General features: G+C 36.9%; 1 protein-coding gene across 2 annotated transcripts in view; it reads left to right on the top strand.

Moving 5' to 3' along the window:
- LOC140448796 (1-acyl-sn-glycerol-3-phosphate acyltransferase alpha-like) overlaps positions 1-13,740 on the top strand; it is a 46,801-nt gene extending 33,061 nt beyond the window's left edge. For both annotated transcript variants that reach the window (XM_072541912.1, XM_072541913.1), the window contains exons 5-6: positions 2,941-3,100; positions 12,549-13,740. In XM_072541912.1, coding sequence (XP_072398013.1) covers positions 2,941-3,100; positions 12,549-12,718 — 330 coding nt within the window. In that variant the 3' untranslated portion in view covers positions 12,719-13,740. The remainder of the gene's footprint in view (positions 1-2,940; positions 3,101-12,548) is intronic.
- The last annotated feature ends 9,823 nt before the right edge of the window (positions 13,741-23,563 follow it).

The following is a 23,563-nucleotide window of genomic DNA, read 5'->3' as shown; positions in this document are numbered from 1 at the left end:
GCATCCAGGCCGTTCATTCCTCGGTGCTAACGGCGCGGATCCGCGCTGTAAACATGACTTCTATTTTATGATATTTTATTAGCACGAGAGTTGTGCGTTTATTTGCTACATCAGCATCTAAGAGTAGCATCAGGTAACGGAAGTTACGTCACAGTTGTCACTTTTGTTGTTTCCTTTTATTCTGACACGTGTTTGACTAGTGCAATGATGGAGAACGCAGACCCCGGTTGTTCTCAGCCAAAAGTTTACAGAAGAAGAACTTAAATACTTTTTAACACAATCAGATAGTGAATATGAATATATTTCATCGGAAGACGAATATATTCCATTTACAGACGATGAGGATGGGGATGAGTTGGATAAGTTGGAAACAAGTAAGTTTAAAAAAGTGTTAAATTTATATTTCTGTAGGTGACGACGATATTTCGGGTATTGTGCAAGGCATGCAAAACGAGGAGGAACCGAATGAAAATTTAAATCCAAATGCAAATTATGGGGAAGAACTCAATGAAAATATGAGTAGAGACCGTTTTTTGCTAATTCTTCGGTATCTGCACTTTGCCAAAAATCCAGAGGTAGGCGAAGTTATAGAGGACAAGCTGTACAAAATTCGTCCATTGTTAAATTATTTTAATAAAAAAATGAATGACACATATCAGCCTGACAAAAATCTCTCCCTTGATGAAACAATAGTTTTATGGCGGGGTCGTCTCTGTTTTAGAATGTATATTAAAAATAAGCGCCATAAATTTGGTATAAAAATGTATGTACTTGCTGAACCTAAAAGATTAGTTCAAAATATGAAAGTTTATGCTGGTAAATTTGATGCTACCGCCGGAACAGACCATTCAAAAAAAGATGTCATGGAATTGATGCACAAACATCTAAATGCAGGTCACTCGTTGTTTATGAACAATTTTTACATGAGTATGGACTTTGCCGAAACACTTATGAAGAACAAAACATATTGTACAGGAACTGTTCTGGGAAGAAGACAAGGAAATCCAGTAGAAGTGACTTAAGTCAAGTTAAAAAAAGGCGAGTCAGTACCAAAATATAAAAACGGCGTTGTTGTTGGCAAATGGGTCGATAAACGGGAAGTAATGTATATATCCACTGAGTTCAGCAATGTTATGGTAGAATGTGAGAACAAACGAAACCAAAAAAACTAAAACCTCTTCCAATCGCCGAATATAATAAAAATATGAGTGGTGTTGATCGCAAAGATCAAACGTTATCATAACTACTATCCTTGCGAAAGAAAAACCCTTCGCTGGTACAAAAAATTGGATATACATATACTAAAAGTGATTGTAGTAAACTCTTATTTTTTATTTAACAAATATTCTGGAACAAAACTGTCTCTTTATGACTTTCGACTAGAAATTATAAGAAATTTACTACGCTCGCCTCAGAAAAATGTTCCTAAAACATTGAATAACTTGTCTGAACGGCATATTTTGAGCAAAATAGCTGAGAAAAATACAAAAGGAGAAACGAAACGTAAAAAGTGCAGGGTGTGTACAGTGAATAAAAAAAGAAAATATACGATTTATGAATGTCTTATTTGCACTGACAAACCTGGTCTTTGCCTATATAGGCGCATGCTTCGTAACATACCATAAAGACCGAAAATTACTCTAGTTGGTGTATTTTTTGTACTATTTGTTACCTATAACGTTCGTTGCTCTTATTATATAAGAATAACAAACGAGAGAGTCCAAGAAATCATGGGGGTTACACATAATATTGTTGATGACATCAAAATGACACAACTCAGATGGTACGGACACGTAAGGAGAATGCCGGAGAATAGAATACCAAGACAAATTCTTGAATGGCAACCAAGAGGTAGGCGAAGACCAGGAAGGCCTAGAAGAAGTTGGAGAGAAGGAGTTGATAAAGAAATCAGAGAAAGAGAACTGGAGGACGATCTATGGAACGATAGAATGAGATGGAGATTGGAAATCGGAAGACGTCGATGAACGTTGTAAACCGACATTATATATATGCTCTTATTATATTATTTTTAGTGTATGATTTGTTACTTTTCAAATAAAATATAATTTTTTTGTAGCCTTTTATTTCAAAAATAAGATGCGGATCCGCGTCCGTTAGCATTTGGTGTGGAAATTTAAAGTGTGGTGATAACGGCGCGGATCCGCGTCCTTTTCCTAAAATATCTAAAACATCATATAAAATACCAACAAAAAAACTCTTATCACTGTTTGTTGAAACAAAGTTCCTAGCAAATGGCATGATCCTATTAGATTACGTACGCATAGAACCTGTTAAAAGTCTGATTGTTACGAAGTTGTCTTATTCTTTTCACAGCTATATCTATTTCTTTTTGGCACAAATTTATATCTAAACATTTTAGTTTTAAAAATTTGTACAATATGTCAGTTATATCAAATATTTTGTTATAAAGGCAAAGAAGAAAAGCAAACTCAAAATTGATTTTGATACTCGAACTCATGATAAATTCTCATTCGATAAAAGATGCTGCAACATCGCGACTTCAAACGTTCAAATGCGTCGATTTCCCAACATCTTAATATCCCTAATCTATAATTCAATATTATTATTACTAAATTGGTTATTAAATTGCCGATAATATTAAAAATTATGAATCTTTAAAAAAATCTCATTAAAGTAATAACGTGATTCGACATGATTGCAGTTAATGAGTATATGACTCACCGGAACGCCTACTACTACATTTGTAGCAACTGTTTTTGTTTTGGTTCATGACCAAAGCATGACAAGATTGAGAAACTCCTGCAAGAATAAATTAAATTTTTTATATATTGAATATTATAAGAATCTGCCATGTTTCATTCACTCTTATGAAATCTATTAACGATCTCCATCAGCGACAAATAATATTACAAAAATAAATTAATTTTTATTAGAATTTTAAAAGGATCCTTTTTTTAGGCGCGAGTACTGATGTTCCCAGAAGGCACCAGAAACCTGGGAAAGAAGTTGCTGCCGTTCAAAAAAGGTGCCTTTCATTTGGCAATTGCTTCCCAAGTTCCTATCCAGCCCGTGGCAGTATCCAGATACTCGTTCATGGGCAAAGCACGTTTTGATTCAGGTACGTTTTAATTATTACAAAGTTTAGCGAAAAGTCGATGTTTTAAAATAGATTTACAACTGTGTAAAAAGAATAATTCATGTGATTAGCAGAGAAATTTATTAATGGAGGGGGGATTAATAATATTTTGATATTTGTATGTAATATAATATTGGAAAAATCTGTCGAATATAACAGGCTGTCATTCCTGTGATTTTTAGGCTTAGGAAAGTGATACTTGAAGTGCCAAAATCGGTGAAATATGTCGAAAGCTGTTGAAAAAGACACAAAAAGCTTCAACAGTTTTTGATGCTCTTTTATTTCATTTTCACCACTTTTGTACACTCTTAGGCGCTTTTTTTCACGTTTTTTCGACATTTGATTATCTCTACACTTTTTCCTCTTTGCTAGACGTATCCTTGACTATTTACACCATTGAACATGGGCAGTAGAATAAGCATGAAAATCTCACAGATGTGTTTCCCAATTCTTCTGTGTCATCTGCCCTATGTAAGTCACCTGAGTGTTTGATTTGTCTTAATTATTCGTTCAAATCGGATCAAAACCGAATTGTTTATTGTAATTTTTAAAATTAAGTTTATCTAATATCTTAACTATGAAATTATTGGTTAACCTATTTGATTTAACCCATCAAATCACTAAGGTCGAAAGAAACAATATTTCTATATATATATTTATATATTAAATTCGTAGATAAAATCCTGTTGTCAATGTTTAAATTACAAAATTATGTCAAAATCATTAAACTGCTATGTTTGTTCAACTTTTATAAATACTTGTACAAGACCATCGTTATCACATAATAACACGTGTTGCGTAAAGTGACTAATTTGAATGAATTACTTAGGTAAACCAATTAAAAGAAGTAATTAAGATAACGAAAACCATGTTATGTCAAATATACTAAAAGCCATATTATGCGCAAAATAGAAAATAAGTATGTGTTTATTACTTACCACTTGCAATTTGCATTAGCGACCACAATACCACAAGCTACTGATTCCATGGACGTAGCTCGTGAGTTCTGAGGGGTTTTATTTCCATATTATTTCAGGATAATTATCAGACAGACAACTATTTAATAATCGGCAAGAACAACAAAAATATGACCCAGAATCGCCCAAGCTTCAATTTTGAAAAAAATTTAATGCGCAAAGACGATTCGGTATATTCTCAATTTTGACCTAATGATAGAAGTAAGATAAGATTAGAAGTATGACCAAATCTGTAGATCTTCTATGTTCTCTTCACTTGGAGATAGGTACTCTGTTTTCGCGAGGTTAATATCTAGGCCAGCCTTGGTATATTCTTCTTGCAGTTTCTTCATCATGTAGGTCTTCTTGGTCTTGTGCAATCACTACTTGATCGTCTGCAAAGCTTACGTATATATATATATATATATATATATATATATATATATATATATATATATATTGTTGTGAATTTATTAATTGTTATGTCTTTAATTTATAATGTCTTTACTAATTTATTATCTTGTTCCTACTTTAATTTATTAAAAGGCACGATAATTTATATGAGTTTATTTATCACTACATATACAATAATTTATTAGTAGGCGAGCGTAACAATAATATCACGAGCGCGAATCTTCTTTATTAACTGTCCCTTCCAAATAAAGTTCCGTTATTATATACCAGTGCCGTTATCTCGAATAGTCTAAAACCTTCGATGGCGAAACGGTAAAGGCAAACTGGATTTCCCTCGCATCGCTTCTGGAAGGTCGCTCAGGTAAATCGAGGCCTCTCGTAAACTCTACAACATATTAGATTAAAAACATGTTTTAAAGGTTAAAACTATGACTCATATTTTTACGTAACATTGCCCCCCTCTCAAAAGATGGTTCCTCCTGGAACCTTGTTGGGACTAGAACTGGAACGGTATGCTGGTATCGGCAACTGGACCCTCTTTTACAACTTCCAGTTGTATAAAAATGACAAGGGACGGTTTTCTCTCCGCACCAGTAACTATGCGGATTGCAACAGACTAACACCTGGACTTCGGTGTCTTTAAAGATCTCCTCCACCATATTTCGGATAACCCTCCAATCTAATTGGCGGCACTCCAACTTTGGCATGGCTAACTTTTGCACGTCGGACTCTAGTACGTGCCCTCTCAATTGAAGTAAGGCTTCCCATACATCTCGGTAGGTAGGTTGGTCACGGGCAGTGTCTTTTGTTACCAGGTAGAAAAGGTAACGTGATGCATCTTGGAGTTTCAAGGTTTTACCGGGAGCTGGCACTTGGCATTGAAGTTCTGCAACTCGACCAAACTTCCTTCGAAAGACGGATGCCAACCCTGGTGCGTCTTTGATACTGGCCGGGATGGTAAGGGCCAGCGAGTAGTCATCGGGGAGCTCGAGTAGATCTTGCTTTTCTTCAGTGGTAACACCATGTCTCGCTTTACCGGTACCTCCATAGGCACCCATGAATTCCTCAAACGTGAGGTCAAACACATCTTGGACTTGGTTTACTTCCACTTCTTCATCTACGTCGTGGTCACCTTCGAAAGATGCCAACCGGTTATGGTGTACTATCATCGGCTTTCCCCTCGGAATCTTGCTTATTCGGTAGATGACATCGTTGATCTTCTCCATGATGAGGTATGGACCTTCCCAAAACTGCTGCAATTTGGGAGAACAACCTTTTCGCTTCTTGGGATTATACAGCCATACTTTGTCGTTCTTCTTAAAGCAACCCTTTTCGGCTTGTGTATCGTACCGTTTCTTCATTCGGTCGCTAGCGATCTGAAGGTGGGAACGGACCAACTCATGTACATCGTCCATTCTTCTTCGTAATTCGATCACATAATCTTCACCTGCTACATCTTCTCCAGGTCGACACCCAAATTCTAGATCACAAGGTAGTCGCATTTCGCGTCCGAATAGGACTCTGGCTGGTGTCTGGCCCGTTGATTCGTTAACAGCAGATCTGTAGGCCATTGTAAAGAACGGAAGGTATTGGTCCCAGTCTCGCTGATGATCGGACACCATCTTTGTCAAATACTTGCCAACTGTCCTATTCATTCGTTCTACCATACCATCCGATTGCGGATGATACGCGGTAGTTCTTGTTTTCTTCATGCCTAGTCTATCACATATTCCTTGGAATAGATCACTTTCGAAGTTCCTGCCTTGGTCACTATGGATCTCCAAAGGCACTCCAAATCGGCTGATATATTCTTGGATCAACTTATCTGCAACGGTGGCGGCCTTCTGGTCTGGAAGTGCGTAAATCTCGACCCACTTAGTGAAGTAATCCATTACTACCAACATGTACTTGCCCCCATTTTCACTTTCTGGAAATGGCCCTGCAATGTCCAAAGCTATTCTTTCAAACGGGCTTCCAACATTATATTGTCTCATAGGAGCTCTCCTTTTCCGGTGAGGCCCGTTACTCGTAGCACAAATAGTACATTTCTTACACCAGTCTTTTACGTCGTCGGAACTGTTCATCCAATAAAACCGTTCCCGAATTCGCTGAAGGGTTTTCCTTACACCAAAATGCCCTCCCGATGGACTGTCGTGTAACTGACGAAGTACTTCGGCTATTCTGCTCTTTGGGATCACCAACTGTCTTCTCTTCTCTGAACCGTCATCATTTTCCAGGACTCGTTTAAGCAAGCCATCTTCGATGATAAATGAGTCCCACTGGGCCCAATACGTCTTAACTACTGAGCATAGGTTTGATATTTCCTGCCAAGGTGGTCGACGGTTTTCCTCTTTCCATTTTCGGATTTTCTGTATAACTGGATCTCTCTCTTGTTCTTCCCTTATCTTAGTAGGCGTCCAGTCGTCGTTGACAATCGTCGTTCTTAGCACTGCTGCTTCCTTGGATTCCGTTTTGTTGCAGTGGGGACACTCTGCTGGGCATGGCCGTCTGGAAAGAGAATCAGCGTTTCTGTGGCTAACTCCGGCTCGGTGCTCAATCTTAAAATCGTATTCTTGGAGTCGTTCGATCCACCTGGCTATCTGACCCTCTGGATTCTTAAACTGCATCAACCACTTAAGGGCGGCATGGTCGGTTCGGATTAGAAACTTTCTGCCATAGAGGTATTGATAGAAGTGCTCTACTGATTTAACTACTGCTAGAAGTTCTCTTCTCGTGACGCAATAATTCCGCTCAGGTTTTGAAAGAACTTTACTAAAATATCCGAGGACTCGTTCCTGTCCTCCTTGAATCTGAGACAGCACTCCTCCAATTCCCACATTACTTGCATCTGTATCTAAGATGAACTCTCCTTCTGGCAGTGGATACCCTAAAATTGGTGCTGTTATTAAATGCTTTTTCAAGGTCTCAAAGGCATTTTGGCAGTCTGTATCCCAGCGGTAATCTCTTGCTTCCTCCGTAAGTCGCGTTAATGGCTTAGCGATATCTGCAAACTCCTTAATAAACCTCCGGTAGTAAGTACATAGTCCAAGAAAACTTCTCACTTGATGTTTGTCAGTTGGTTTTGGCCATTCCTTAATGGAATCGATTTTTCCCTTATCCACGGCCACTCCTTCTTTACTGACTATATGACCCAGATAATTGACTTTACCTTGAAATAGCTGGCACTTCTTGGGGTTTAGCATCAATTGGGCAGCTTTAAGTCGATTAAAAACGTTTTCTAAATTCCTCAAATGATCTTCGAATGTCTCCCCCAAGACGATTATGTCATCTAAATAAACCAGGCATGTTTTCCAAGATAACCCTCTCAACACATTTTCCATAAGCCTCTCAAATGTCGCAGGAGCATTACAAAGTCCAAATGGCATAACGTTGAATTGCCACAATCCAGATCCTGTGGTGAAGGCTGTCTTTTCTTTATCGACTGGGTCCATTTCTACCTGCCAGTATCCAGACTTCAAATCTAAAGTAGAAAACAATTTACTTCCAGCCAATGTGTCCAATGTGTCATCGATCCGAGGCAGAGGATAACTATCTTTCTTGGTAACGTTGTTCAGCAAACGGTAATCCACACAGAACCTCGTCGTTCCGTCTTTCTTCTTAACCAGGACCACCGGAGAGACCCATGGGCTCGTAGAAGGTTCTATCACCCCGTATTTCTTCATTTCCTGAACAATCGTTTCAGCTTCCTCTCTCTTCGCCTGTGGTAATCGTCGAGCTGTTTGACGAATTGGCTTAGCATTACCAGTATCAATTTTATGCTTAACAACGGTAGTTCTTCCCGTCTTTCCTCCTTTCGGTACGAAAATATCACGATACTGCCGAAGAAATTCCCTTAATTTCCTTTTCTCCATCTGATTTAGAGACTGTCCTGCAACTGCAACCATTTGGTCGAATTTGTCGTTGGAATTATCAGATGTTGTCGCCTGACGGATTATGGATGTCACAGGTACACAAGTTCCTACTTTTGTCTCTTTCTTTATGGTCACTGGGTAGTCGTTGACATTGATAAGTCTCACAGGAATTTCCTTAGCCGAAGTCACCAATTCCTTTCCAATTATGATTCCACGGCCAACCTCATCGTCGTGGTTCCAAGGCTCCATCATAACAGGTCTCCCTTCGTCCACAAATCCCTGTAGCCGCGCTACTATGATCGTTTCGCTTCTCGCAGGCACGACTGTATCTTCTGTAATGGCTGCTTGCACAGTGTTGTCATTATGTGGATGGAGAAATACCTCCTCGTTGCCAACTTTGATTACCTTATTCTTAAAATCCAATTGGAATCCATGCATATTCATTACGTCCATTCCTAATATAACATCCTCTTCGATGTCAGCAACTATAACAGTATGGACAAACTTTTCTGCTCCAATTCCCAATTGTACCTGGATTTCTCCATGAATGTTGGCATTTTCACCTGTAGCGGTCCGAAGTCGCAACCTCGTTGGTAATAGTTTCTTACGGCTGTTTATGACTGTTGGGCGTATAATGGTTCTGGTCGCTCCGGTATCCACCAACAACGTATGCTTTTTACCATTTATGTCTCCATCTACATATACACTATCTTCACGACATTTCAAAGAAGCTATTAGTATGAGAGGGTCTTTGGAAAAGTTCTGGGTCGAAGCTGCCCCCCTAAGGCTGACCCGTTCTAGTTTTCCTGATGGTGAGTTTCTTGATTTGCGTCGTATCTAGGGTGCTTACAGGAGCTTCGTACGTGTCCTATTTCGCCACAATTCCAGCATCTGATGGTCTTCGTTTTCTTGTATGTCATGCTTTTCATCATATTAACGAGCTGGTCAAGTTTATCTTCATCTCCTTCCTCTTTTACAGTCCTAACTTTACTGTACCCGCCAGAGGCCTGCGTAGCTGACTCGTATTCGAGGGCGGCGGATAGGACATCAACCAGCGTCTTGTGACGAGCTAATCGCAGTGTTCTCTGCATTTCATGATCACGAAGACCATCAATAAACGTTTGAACGGCCAATTTTTCCATCATGTCTTCGGGAGCTGTTGGATAAGCATATCGTACTAATCTGGCAACATCTACCTCATATTCTTGAAGAGCCTCATCTTTCTTCTGTCTACGATTTTTAAGCTGTGACTGATATACATGCTCCAAATGTTCGTGGCCATATCGCATATTTAACCTCTTCTTCAGTTGTTCGAAATCATCGGTCTCCTCTACGGCTATGGTCTGAAGCACATCTAAGGCATCTCCTCGAAGAGCGATAGTCAGGTTTACAGCCTTTTCTTTTTCAGACCATCCATTCGCTCTTGCGGCTGATTCGAACTGTTTCATGTAGTTGTTCCATGATGATTTTCCGTCGAAAGTTGGGACTTTAACATGAATAGAACCTCCACTTCCTTCAAATTTCGGCCGTGTCTCCAACTTACATTTCGTCTCGTCTTCTTTTATCTCCACTGTAATCGGATTGTTACCTCTCTCTGCTGTCCCTGTTTCCTCCATCTTCTTTTCCATCTCTTTCCATATCTTTTCTTCGAAGGCTAACATATCGGCAGCAACTTGGTTTTTTAATGAAGATATTCTATCGTCCAGGGCAGACATCTCAGAAGTGACTTTAGAGATTTCCGAAGAGATGTTAGCAGAGACTTTGCTTTCCAGCGAAGAAATCTCGTTAGAAACTTTGTCTTCCAACGAAGCGATGTCGCCGGAAACTTTGGCTACATCACCAGAAACCTTGGCTACATCAGAAGAAACTTTCGAAATATCGTCAGAAACTTTGTTCTCTAATGATGCGATGTCACCAGAAACTTTGGCTACATCAGAAGAAACTTTCGAAATCGACGAGAGGACAGCATCTTCAAATATATAAGTCTCTGGATCTAGTCCTTCTTCTAGCAAAGCGTTCTTTAGTCGTTGGACTAACTCAGCCTTTTTTCCGGTAGAAGCTAATTCTCTGTCTTCGAGATGTCTTCTTAAATTAGTCACTGTCAGCTCATAAATCGTAGCCATTTTCACAATTTATTTTATATTCACTTGTATTATTATTATAAGTCTAATTTATGTTCGATCTCACTCTGACACCATTTGTTGTGAATTTATTAATTGTTATGTCTTTAATTTATAATGTCTTTACTAATTTATTATCTTGTTCCTACTTTAATTTATTAAAAGGCACGATAATTTATATGAGTTTATTTATCACTACATATACAATAATTTATTAGTAGGCGAGCGTAACAATAATATCACGAGCGCGAATCTTCTTTATTAACTGTCCCTTCCAAATAAAGTTCCGTTATTATATACCAGTGCCGTTATCTCGAATAGTCTAAAACCTTCGATGGCGAAACGGTAAAGGCAAACTGGATTTCCCTCGCATCGCTTCTGGAAGGTCGCTCAGGTAAATCGAGGCCTCTCGTAAACTCTACAACATATTAGATTAAAAACATGTTTTAAAGGTTAAAACTATGACTCATATTTTTACGTAACAATATATATATATTCGTTTCGCCCCGGTACTCCCATGCCTTCGCGTTTTCTTTTCCATGTAGTCAAGGCTTTCTCTAAGTATATTTTGAATAGGGTTGGAGATGTGGAACAACCCTGCAGGAGCCCTTTTGTTGTGGTAAAGTCTCCTAACTTCTTCTTTATGTGCCGTCTTCTACCGAAGGTTGGCGACCATCAAACGATAGGTTTCTCTGTTTTGTGCCGCATGTATTATGTTCGCGGCTTCTGGTATTTGAAACCATTCTCTCAAATTTCTCAGCCAGGATTTCTTCTTTCTACCCAAACCTCTTCTACCTTCAATCTTGCCTTCCACAATAAGCTGTAGCAGACAGAACGATAAGCTGTAGCAAACTTTTATCTGAATAGGGTCAACACTAATTTTGGTCAGAACAATCTTTTTTATAGGGGATTAAAGCAATACAATGAATTACCGGAAAACATTAAGGCTTCTGGAAACTTAGCTCAATTTAAAAATTTATGTAAGATATATGTTAAGCAAAGCATTGTGATTTAATTTTAAGGGTATAAATTGATGTATTTATATGTATGTATATTTTTCTAGCCATGTGCTATTAATAAAGATTATTATTATTATTATTATTACTCTACTTATCATTACGGAACACATGGCCCAGGTATGACGCTTTCCTCCTTTTAACAGTTGTTAACAATTCCATCTCTTTACCCATTCGTCTTAATACCTCTGTGTTGGTCACTCTGTCTGTCCAAGTTATTCTCAGTATGCGTCGATACAGCCACATTTCTAGAGCCGCTAACTTCTTTATAGTTGCTGCTGTTAACGTCCACCCTTCAACTCCGTAAAGTAGCGTAGAGAGCATTTCGTGGCGCGCCATTGGAGGTTAACGCTTAGATGGCGGTTGCTTAAGAGCTTTTTTATTTAGATGAATTTGGATCTTGCTATTTCAATTCGGATCTTAATCTCTACGTCTGGTTCCCACTTATCATTTACTGTATATCCCAGATATTTAAATCGGTGTACTCTTTCAATACGTTTGGCTTCAATATTCAGGTCGATATGTTGAATGTTCTTTTTACTGATCACCATAAATTTAGTTTTCTTTCTATTGATCTTCAGTCCAAATTGGTTGCCAATTGTATTTACTCTATTTAGCATCATCTGTAAATCTTCGATATTATCGGCCAGTATAACAGTATCATCTGCATTTCGAAAATTACTTATTGGTACGCCATTAATCTTGATGCCCTCGTTGTACTCTTCCAGTGCCTCTAGAAATATTTGTTCCGTGTACAGGTTGAAAAGCAGTGGCGAAAGAATACAGCCCTGTCTAACCCCTCTCGAAATGGTTACGTTTTTACTCACCATATGTCCATTCTTCATGTGGGCTGTTTGATTCCAATATAGATTTTTTATAATCTGGATGTCTTTAGTGTCAAGTCCTGTAAGATGTAATAGTTCTATGAGTTTGTCATGTTTGATAGTATCGAATCATAAAACGTTTTTTTTTTACTTTGTACCAAATCAATTCTAGTTTTCGGCCAATTTTTCTTCTGTTTTTATCAATAAAACAATCTCTTTCTGTTTCAGGTGTGGTAACTATAAGGATCCTTCCAACCATTTCCACACAAGGTTGCACCGCTGAAGACATTCCAAAATTGATAGACCAAACGTACAAAACGTTGTCGGAAAACGTGGACGAAATTTCTACACCAACGAATACGATGAACGGAACCGAAACGAAAATAAAAAGCAACTGAATACAAAGATAAAAACTTAGCCATGTACATTTGAGGCATCTACGAAATATGCACCGGAAATATATAACGTTTTGTTGCTAAAAATTAAATAGAAAATTTCAAATATACTTCGCTGATTGGCAATATCAGTAATTTTCTTTAATAATCCAGTTTCCAGTCGAAATCTACTTCCACGGTTGCTATTAGTATTTTTTTCTAAGTCAAAGGGTGCTAAATCTGGCTAATAAGGTGGATGTTGCAACAATTCGTACTTTATTTTATTGATTTCTGTGATGGTTTTTTGAGCAGCGCGAAGTGTGTTGATAAAACATAGTTTTCTTTTATAAAACAGGTATTTTCTCATGAATTATTATATCCAGCTGATCCAAAAGGTCACAATAATAATCTGACTTTACTATTTTACAAGTAATTTAGCCAATTATATAAACCGAATAAGAAAACCGCCAATTTTATCCATCACATTTCATCTGGAGTTATGGCAACTTCCAGAAAGTTATTTCTTATAAAATATATCCATTATTATATCCATATATTTTTTTAGAAGCCTTATCGCCAGAGAAAAAGCCAAAGCTAGAAAATTACCCTAATTATTTTTACATTGCTATGAGAATTTTAAAACTGCAGAAAAGTTTTATATTTAGAAGCCTTATCAATTATAGTATATTCCAGCGTTTTGATGATACAAATACGAAAATAAATGAAATTTTGTTCGGGTTTTGGAAACGTTACAAACTTTGCCACCGAATATTCACGATCAAAATGTTGAATAATGTAATTCTTGGACTTTTGGTACTTTTTCCAAAATCTGTTTCGGTGCGTCTGTCATTGTTTTACTTATAGAAAAAAAACATTTAGTTAAGTATTGATTGACTGGCAAACTTTGTTGATAGTATATGCCCTATGACATATAAGGACTGATTAGTTTTAGGTTTAGCTTGTGAGTTGACTGTTGTTTAAAATTATTATTTTTGTTTGGTTCTGTTTGATTGTACGTTTACGAAATAAATAAATTATAAACTCAATAGATTTGTTTTTTTTTTAGTATTACTGCTTCTGGTCTGATACGTAAAATTAAAGTCTAATTCGAAAAAAAAAATAAACAGTTATTATCGAGTTAAGAATATACAGTTACATATTTAGGTTTACCGTTTAGAATATACAGGTTGAGAATATCTTCAGAGAAACCTAAGGCCAACGAAGCATTGGGACAATGGAACATCGAGAAAATGCAAAATGAGGAAATCCGAGAAATTTTTTTTTTTTTTTATTTAAAGAAACAAAGTCGCATCCACCCGAAGGTTATTAGCGACATTCCTGTAACATTTGTAATAATATTAAATTAACATTTGTAACAATCAATCATTGTAACAATTAATTACAATTTGTGAACAATTGAACATTTGTAACAATTAATTAAGTTAAATTTTGTGTAACATATTTATAGATTTTAAGTAACCTAATAAATTGTTCGGAACTAAACTTTTGTTGAGGAGTGCTTTCAGGTTATTTGGCAAATTGTAAGACTGTCTTTGATTTACATATTTAGGACAGTCTATCAAGAAGTGTTTTATACTGTCTACTGTATTGCAGGTTTCGCATTTTGGAGGTTCACTATTTGAGAAGAGATAGGCATGAGTATACCTACAGTGTCCAAGTCGTAGACGTGTAATAATAGTTTGGCATCTTCTACTTTTGGCTGTGGACTTCCATGAAAAAATATCACTTTTGATGGTTCTGAGTTTCGAACTAGAGTCATTCCACTCCCGATTCCACGCACTTAACACCTTATTTTTGAAATAAACTTTTAGATCGCCTGCGATACTCCGACACTCTGTTTCTGATACATCACTGGTGATAGCGTTACGCGCACTAGTATCTGCTTCTTCATTCCCTTCTATGCCTATATGAGATGGTATCCATAGGAAGTGGACTCTTCTGAAATTTTCTTGAGCTTTCATTAATTCGGCCCTGATAATTTTTTCAATGGGGTGTTTAGGGTATACATTTTGCATAGCTTTGACTGCGCTGAGAGAGTCAGAAAGGACTAGACAACAAGGGATGTTTTTAAGATTTACTTGCTTGATGGCTTTGAGCAAACCAAATAGTTCTGCAGTATAGATGCTGGAATTTAGAGGAAGTTTAAATTGAAAAGTTTCATTTGGTGTTACCACTGCTACTCCAACGCCAAGTTCACCTTTGGATGCATCTGTATAAATTTTAATCCACTCATTGTATTGTTGATCTAGGATTGAATTTAGTTTAACTTTAAAAATAATAGGACTAGTTTCATGTTTATTATATATACTTAACGCTGTAATGACTTTGGGCTGTTCGATAGTCCAAGGTAGATAGTTATTGGTATTTGTTTGAAATACTTTTGGGAATTGAATGTTCAGTCTGGAGCTATATAATCGGATTCTCTCGTAATAAGGTTTGGGGGCACGGGGCTTATTATTGTAATAATTAATATATTTGTTATTAAAAGTATTAAAGTAGAGGGGTTTTTTTATATTTGAGGCTATAGATGTAGCATGCGCTAGAGCTAAGTATATTCTTCGGTAATTTAGAGGTGGCTCGCCGGCTTCGCTCAGTATGCTTTCGGAGGGAGTTGTCCGGAAGGCTCCGAGTGCAATTCTAATACCAGCGTTGTGTATGCTGTCAAGTTTTTTAAGTTGTGTTTTTGAAGCAGATGCATATGCAATTGATCCATAATCTAATTTAGATCTAATTAGTGTTTTATATATTCTCAACAGAGTTTCCTGATCTGATCCCCAATTTCGGTTTGCCAATGTTTTCATTAGATTCAGTCTTTTATGACATGTTAAAACTGTTTGTTTTATATGTTCTTGCCAAGTAAGTTTTTGATCAAACCACATACCTAAGAACTTTGCCGTTGGTTTAAATGGTAGCATAGTGTTGTATAATTTTAATGTAGGGGGCATTGATGAAACCTTTTTGGAGAAGAGTATACCTGATGTTTTTGTTACTGAAAATTTGAATCCGGTCGTTAGAGACCATTGTTCTAATTGGTTTAGAAAACACTGCAAAGCGTTTGTCATTGATTCGGTGTTATTTCCTTTGATATAGACAACAAGGTCATCTGCGAAAAGTCGAGCCTTTAGAGGTTTAGTAAGGTTGTTAATAATATTATTTATTGCCACTAAGAATAAAGTAGGGCTTAGTACTGATCCTTGGGGTGTTCCATTTTCTTCAGTTTTCTCCTCTGAGTAAGTATTATGTACTCTTACGCAAAAAGACCGGTTCTGTAAAAAGTTTTTAATAAATTTCAGGCAATTTCCTCGAATATTCCATGAATGTAGTTCTTTCAGAATATTGAATTTCCAACAAGTATTGAATGCCCTTTTTAAGTCGAAAAATATTGCAATACAATGTTGTTTGGTTGCTAGCGCTTCATGAATGTCAGATTCTAGATCAAGAATATTGTCAATGCCCGAACGATTTTGTCTGAAACCGTTTTGTTCCGGAACTAAACGATTTGATAATTCTAATGTCCACGTTAATCTAAGATTTACCATTTTTTCCATCAATTTGCTCATAGAACATGTTAAGCTGATTGGTCTGTATGAGTCAGGTTCTAGGATTGATTTTTGAGGTTTTAAAAAAGGTAATATAATAGCTTTAGACCAAATTGATGGAAATTTATTATTTTGCCAAATTAAGTTGAAAAGTTGAAGAATAAATAATTTTGCTGAGTAAGGAAGATGTTTTAGAAATATTGCCGGGATATCGTCTGGGCCCGGGCTAGTATTTTTTAATTCGGATAAAGCATTTTCCAGTTCTTCAAAAGTGAAAGGTAGATCTAATGGATCATTTAAATTGTCATTTGCAAAAAGATCAGTATTTTCTATTATTATTTTCCTTTCAAGGAATGTATCATTGTAGTTACTGTTTGAAGACATTTCTCTAAAAGATTCAGCTAGGGTATTAGCTATTTCTTGAGGAGAAGTTGAAATCCTATTGTCAACTTTTAATTTAGAAATCATTGGCGTGTATTTCAAACCAGAAATTTTTCTTATTTTTTTCCATACTTCGCTGACAGGAGTTGAGGTGTTTATTTCTGAAACATACTTGGACCAGGAAGCCTTCTTAGCTTGTTTTATAATAAGTTGTGTCTTAGCTTTAAGTGATTTGAACATGGTTTTATTTTCAGGTGTTTTATGTCTTTTATATTTATTAAATGCAGTTTTACTTGCTCTAATAGCTGCTCCACATTCTGAGTTCCACCAAGGTACAGGAATCTGATTATTCTTTGTCTTTTTTGATTTTCCAACGAATTGCTCAGCACTGCTTATGATAATGCTATTCAAATTGTGTAAGGATTCATCAATGCTTTCATCCATTTTACAGTTAGGCATTGAGTTGTCGATATAATTTTCGAATTTCAACCAATCAGCAGTTTCAGTTTTCCATCTGGGTATGAAAACGTCATGGGTCAGAGCCATAGAGTTTTTTATTACTATGGGATGGTGGTCGCTCCCATAAGTGTATTGTAAAACTTCCCAAAATAATCGAGGTGTGAGTGCAGGGTCACAAAGACTTAGATCAATTGCTGAAGAATTTCCGGTATTTATGTTAAATCTGGTTGGAGATCCGTCATTAAGAAAATTCAATTGAAAATCTGAAATTATATTTTCGACAATTTTTCCTCTAGCATCTGAATAAGAGGAGCCCCAAATAATATTATGGCTATTAAAATCTCCCACGATGATGCGAGAGGATGGTATTTGATTGAATAACTCCTTTAAATCGTTGTACGTTACTTGACGACTGGAGGGTAAGTAAACGTTGCAAATAAAATACCTGTTTGATGATTGTATTTCCACGACTACAACTTCCAGATTTGTAGCCACTGGAAATACTTTCGCCGATAGTGATTTTTTTACTAATGTGGCTACACCGCCTGAAGAAAAATTATTATTTGTTATCCTGTCTTTGCGAAAACAGTCATATTGGTTGGAGTTATATTTTTTTGAGGGATTCAGATTAGTTTCCTGTAGGCATATTACATCAGGAGATTGTTCACCAATTAGATGATGGAGCATAGCAAGGCGATGGAAAAAACCATCAATATTCCACTGAAGTAGAGACTTGAATTTAATGTTGGCTTAACTGAGATGTGTCACTTTCCGCTTCCGATGTCTCACTGTTAATATAATTATGGATTTTTTTCCTTATGGACGTGAATTTACGTTTTATGGATCTTTCCTTTAAATGGGGATAAACTTGACTGAGCATATGGGACAAAGCTGGTAGATCTGTGGTATATTGTTTAATTGTGGTTATTGGATCTGTTGACCCCGTAATATTCATTAGGAGCATGTTAAGTTGATCAACGTTTAGAGGGAAAGGTAGAGGTTGATTTTCTATGAAGTTTTTAGCAGGGTCAAGTAAGAGAGAAAATGAGCATTCAGAAGTGCTTGCTGAACTAATTTTAGCTTTTTTAGATTTTGCTTGGACTTTAGGTGGTGAAAAAATGTTACATTCTTTTGAAGATGGATCTGCTTCAGGTGAAATAATTTCATCAAAGTTTCTTTTTGGTTGATTAATTATGTGACTGTCCTTATTTGATGCATCTACTTTGTTCGGTGTCTCCGGGATATTAGAAATAGACATTTGTTCACACTGGGAAGGGTTTGTGTCATTGGATGCTTGCAAGGATATATTTGTTGCGCTGGATACCGATGCTTCATTGTTTTGGTTGGGGTTTAGTTGAGCTAGTGGTTCGGAGCACTGTGAAGCGATGTGTCCTGGCTTCTTGCATCTAAAGCAAACTAAACTGTCTTGAGAAATGAATATTCTATATGTCGTGTTGTCAAAAACAAGAGTAAATGACTCTGGTAGTGTTAGATTGTGAGGACTGATATAGATTTGTCTTCGAAAACTAAGGATGTGATTGTATTCAGGCATAGAAGCACTTATTTTGAGGAAGGTCATAGGAGAGACAGGAACTGTGCCGATTTTTTGTAACTCATTAATTAGCAAATCGTGCGGTATTGAAGGACATACGCCGGAGAGCACAAGTCGTTCTGCTGGTGTAACTAACCTTCTTGCTCTGACAATTTCTCCTTGTATTTCTATTTGACCATGATTATTCATAAAATCGTCCACTATTTGTTTATTGGATAAATACATACATATGCGATTATTAGATAATCTAGAAGAGAAGATTATATTTTTCGGTTGAATTATATTTCCAAGTGGGAGAAGGTAGTCTTGAAGTTTGGTGTTTTCTAAGGCACTAAAGATAATTGCTTGGGACTTTAAAGGAAATTGCACTCTCGACGCTGCCGAAGAGTATAACTGTGATGTGTTTATTTGATTTTGATGGCCTTGTATTGAAGAACTGTTGTGTGATTCCATGTTTGAATTCATTTCAATAAACGTTTATGAAAAGTAAGTCCGACTCTGTACACCTGCTAAAACAGGTATGTCGGTCTTTACTAAAAGCGGTTATTTGCTGGTAAAACTGGATTTGTTTATTGACAACAATAACAAATAATTGAAATTTGCTGATTTTAATGCTAATTTAACTGGATATTATGTAAAGACTTTATACACTTACAGTTTATTCCAATATATCACTAAAATTCACAATTTATAACTTACATTAAACTCTGTTAATGTTAAAAATATTCGGAGCCCACATTGAGTACAACATTATAGTTATCGATGCAGAACCGAACTCCAATCCGAGAAAATTACAAACAAGAAAATAAACAGCTTCTAAATACAGTAGACCAAAGCAATGATGTCGAAAGGCTGTGGCAACAAATGGAAAAATCAATTACGAAGTTAGCAGAACTAATAATAGGGAAAAGCAGGAAGAGAACAAGGAAATGGTTTGATAGAGAATGTCAAGAAAAACTACAAGACAGACAGATAAAGAGGAATACTATGCTTCAACAAGGAATAGCAGAAAGTAAAGAAAACTATGCAACTTCATGCCGAAAAACAAGAAAATTAATTAGAGAAAAAAAGGAAGTACGAACAACAGAAATATGAAGAAAAGGAAAGGAATAGACAACAGTCAATAGGTGAGCATTTTACAAATCAGTGTCAAACGAAAAGCAAGGCTTCAGATCTAGATGCGTGTCTGTACTCAGAAAAAAATGATGAATCAGAATGAGAAAATATAGATTTTGGAGTGGACCCCAAAATAGATTTCGAAACCAATTTACTTGATGCCGTCGAGACTGAAGTACTATCTGTCGTGTTATCGAAGAGGGGTTACAAATAATAATCGTTACTTCACATAAACATCAGTTTATTCTCAACCCTAAAACCTACCTCCATGCCCGAGCTTCGGCAACCTTCACATGGCATGTCTAACCCCCGTCATCCGTGTTGCCTAACTCCAGCACCTATATCTTAAACTAGGCTAACAACACATCTCCCTTTTTTTATATAAAAGATCCCTGTGTCATTGATGATCTTATACCTAAACTAACATTTGGAAAACATGATTTCCACTTTGTTCGATTTTGTGGAAATACACTGGGTTCCCCCTACTACTTTCCTCCATAATTTTACCCTGTATGTCACCATTGCTTTGATTAGAGCAAGGCATTAGCTTTGTGTTACTAGAAATTGGCGGAACATAATCATTTGAGGATTCTGGTTGGGTGCTCAATGCAGGCAAACAGTAGGCTGCATGAATCAAATGCCATCTATTTCTTCTAAATTCCCCAGTTTCAATTATATAGGACCTGGGTTCCTGACAGATCGCAACAACTTGCCCATATTTCCTGATATCAATCACCCACACAGAATCACCAACCTTAAGAGGATCTAAATCCTTGGCATTGTGTCACTTATTGTAGTTTTTCACTTGTTTATCCTTTATTTCGTTCTTTTTATTTTCAGTGTTTGGTTCTTTAGAAAAGTTTAATAAGCTTGGAAGCTGGGGCAAGTTAGATCTTAATTTTCTATTCATTAATAATTCAGAAGGTGAAACACCACATTCTAGGGGTGTACATCTGTATGCTAACAATGCCAAACTTAGGTCCTCTTTTTTATTTTTCTGAATTAATCTTTTTGCAATTTGTACAGTGCCTTCCATCCCACCGCTGCCACCATGTCGTGCTATCGAAGAAGGGTTACAAATAATAATTGTTACTTCACATAAACATCAGTTTATTCTCAACCCTAAAACCTACCTCCATGCCCGAGCTTCGGCAACCTTCACATGACATGTCTAACCCCCGTCATCCGTGTTGCCTAACTCCGGCACCTATATCTTAAACTAGGCTAACAACACACTATCCTCTCTTCAGATCATAAGATACATCCTCTTCAGATATCCGGGTACTCCTCGGTATGAAGAGGAGGGCAGTTGAATAGAGCTCTATTCAGAAAGACTTCCATTTCCATTTGTCTAAGGTCGAACGATTTATTAAATTATTTAGTTCTTAGAGATTAAAGCAGGTGGCACCTCTGTGCGCAAACTACAATTTCTATTGCTGTATAGTTGGTTGTCTAATGAATAGACTCAAACAATATGAAATCGCTTTATTGTTTAACGTTAGACTCAGACTTAGAAATAAAAATATATTGTTAAATTTAATATTTTTAAAAATAGATGATAATAATCACATGATTATAGTTTATACCGTTTATGCAATTTGTGATTATTGTCATTGCAGAATAGCGTTAAAGATCTTATTCTTTTTAAGACTATTTACTCAAGATTGTTCGGTTAAGTTTTCGATAAAATAGATCTCAAGGTGTTTGTTGTTTTGAATGTTATTGAAATGTTGAATTTATTTTCTATTGTTTTAAGTTTTTCCTATAATCTTTTTTTGGGTGGTATTGTTATTTTCCTCGTATTAATTCTTGTGAATGCTGCAGGATCCCGTTCTGAGTTGTTCTGTTCTATTCGGTCTATTCTTGAAAATTTCTTATTTATAAACAACAAAGGACATTTGGACATCCTGATGTTAGGTCGTGAAGTTTGTTTGCCCTGCGACCAAAAGTTTGGCTGCAGGATTTTCGAAGAACATGTTGCAAGCGAAGAATATGTCGACCGTCTAAAGTTAAGAATGAACAACATTCATGAACTTGTCCGACAGCACATCCAGTTAGCCAGTGACAGAATGAAATATCAATATGATTCTTGATGCAAGAATGAAAGCTTTGAAGTAGGTGATCTTGTTTGGCTTTATGATCCACAATGTCGTCGAGGCTTGTCTACTAAACTGCAAAGACAATGGGAAGGTCCATATGAAATTAAAAAGAAAATAAATGACGTAATATACCGAATTAGGAAGTTGCCGAAAGGTAAACCAAAAGTAGTTCATATAAATCGAGTTGCACCTTATGCTGGCTCAAATGAAACAGAAGAAGCACGAACCATTCAACATAAGATCAATGGTGACCGGCGACAAAGCTTTAATGAATTTATGTCAAATTATGCAGAGAGAAAGAGTGCTAGATTCGGCGTGACCACAGAAGTTCAGCAGGATCTTTTTAGTGTTCCGCATAACGTCTCTCTAGCCCACTGTGTTGCTCAAGACCTTGGGATGACTAATAACTAAAGGAATCTCGTCCGTATTCTATAAGAAGTCCGGTCGTTTGGACGAGTTAAAAAATTAGCAGCTTAAAGTTGGAAGAGTACTGAGATTAGAAGATGGTCCTCGATCTTTGGTGTATATGGAGACCAGGAAGTCGTATACAGACAAGGCAAGCTACGAGGATTGTAGCATAATAAATTTCTTAGTATAAAATTTTCTAAGACGCTCCTGGCCTGAGTATGAATATTTCCCCAATTCTCTATTTACATTGGATGTAAAAGAAAACATTCCTAATTCCAGTTATAACTGACGAAAATATGGTCTTATTGATTTGTCCGTGTTATTTCTACAATTTGAAAAGTTGTTTGATTCAAGGTCGTTTTGCGAGATAGTCTGAAGCGGTCTAAAACAAAAATTCCGGTTGTTAGTACCTTCGACTGGATTCGGGGAAGGAAACGGTAGGAGCCGGTAAGCCGGTATACAACATCGAGGGGAAATGAATTCAGCTTGAGGTTGGAAGTTTTGGTCAAAGGGGACGCACGTCGTTATGTGTTATGAAGTTTGCAGAAGCCGGCAAAAGGAAGAGCCTTTTTCCTTCATTCAGCAAGACAGGGATCCTTCGAAGCGGCGTTCATTTTAAATAGCTAGAAGGCCTTGTTGTTGTATTTTCTCTGTTTGTCCAGGAGACTCATGCAAGTACCCTCTTTTTGTTTCATTTTTGTAGTTGCCCCAATCCAACCCCTTTGCCATTCACTTATCCACGACCCAGCTACTCCAAATAAACCCTGAGAGCCGTTCGCACAGTTTCGTTTATTTTGCTTGCCCTATCTATCCCCCAATAATTTCTGTCCCCAATTTTCAACCCCCTATAATAATACCCTATGTGGTAGGCAAAATATTTCGTTACAGGCTACATGGCGTGCTCTAATTTGAAGAAAATTGTGTGCAATTATGACATCAAGAATTTGGCCTTACCCAAGATAGGCCATGCACTAGAAAATCTGGATTGGAAGATTGTCAGAAGCATGCTTAAAATAATCTTCTGAGAAACCGGCGTACGAATTACTGTGTATTGCATTAATCCGAAGAAATCGTGTCCTTCAAAGTCAGTAGACTGTTATTTCTTCTTAAGGAGTTCATGTAGAGCTGCAGAGTCCTGTAAATTCCGCCAACCTGGGCCTACATATAGAGGTACTGATGGGGACGCTCAAATCTATGAGGGGAGCAGTGTAACGAACGAGCTTATTTCGACGTACCCCATGTAATGGTTGCATCTCGAGACGATGACGTGTGTTCGAGATTGTTCCTGATGTAT

Source organism: Diabrotica undecimpunctata, chromosome 8 (assembly GCF_040954645.1).
Source record: "Diabrotica undecimpunctata isolate CICGRU chromosome 8, icDiaUnde3, whole genome shotgun sequence".
NCBI classification, from domain to species: domain Eukaryota; kingdom Metazoa; phylum Arthropoda; class Insecta; order Coleoptera; family Chrysomelidae; genus Diabrotica; species Diabrotica undecimpunctata.
Note: the sequence above shows the minus strand (reverse complement) of the source record. Positions and strands in the feature narration are given on the sequence as shown.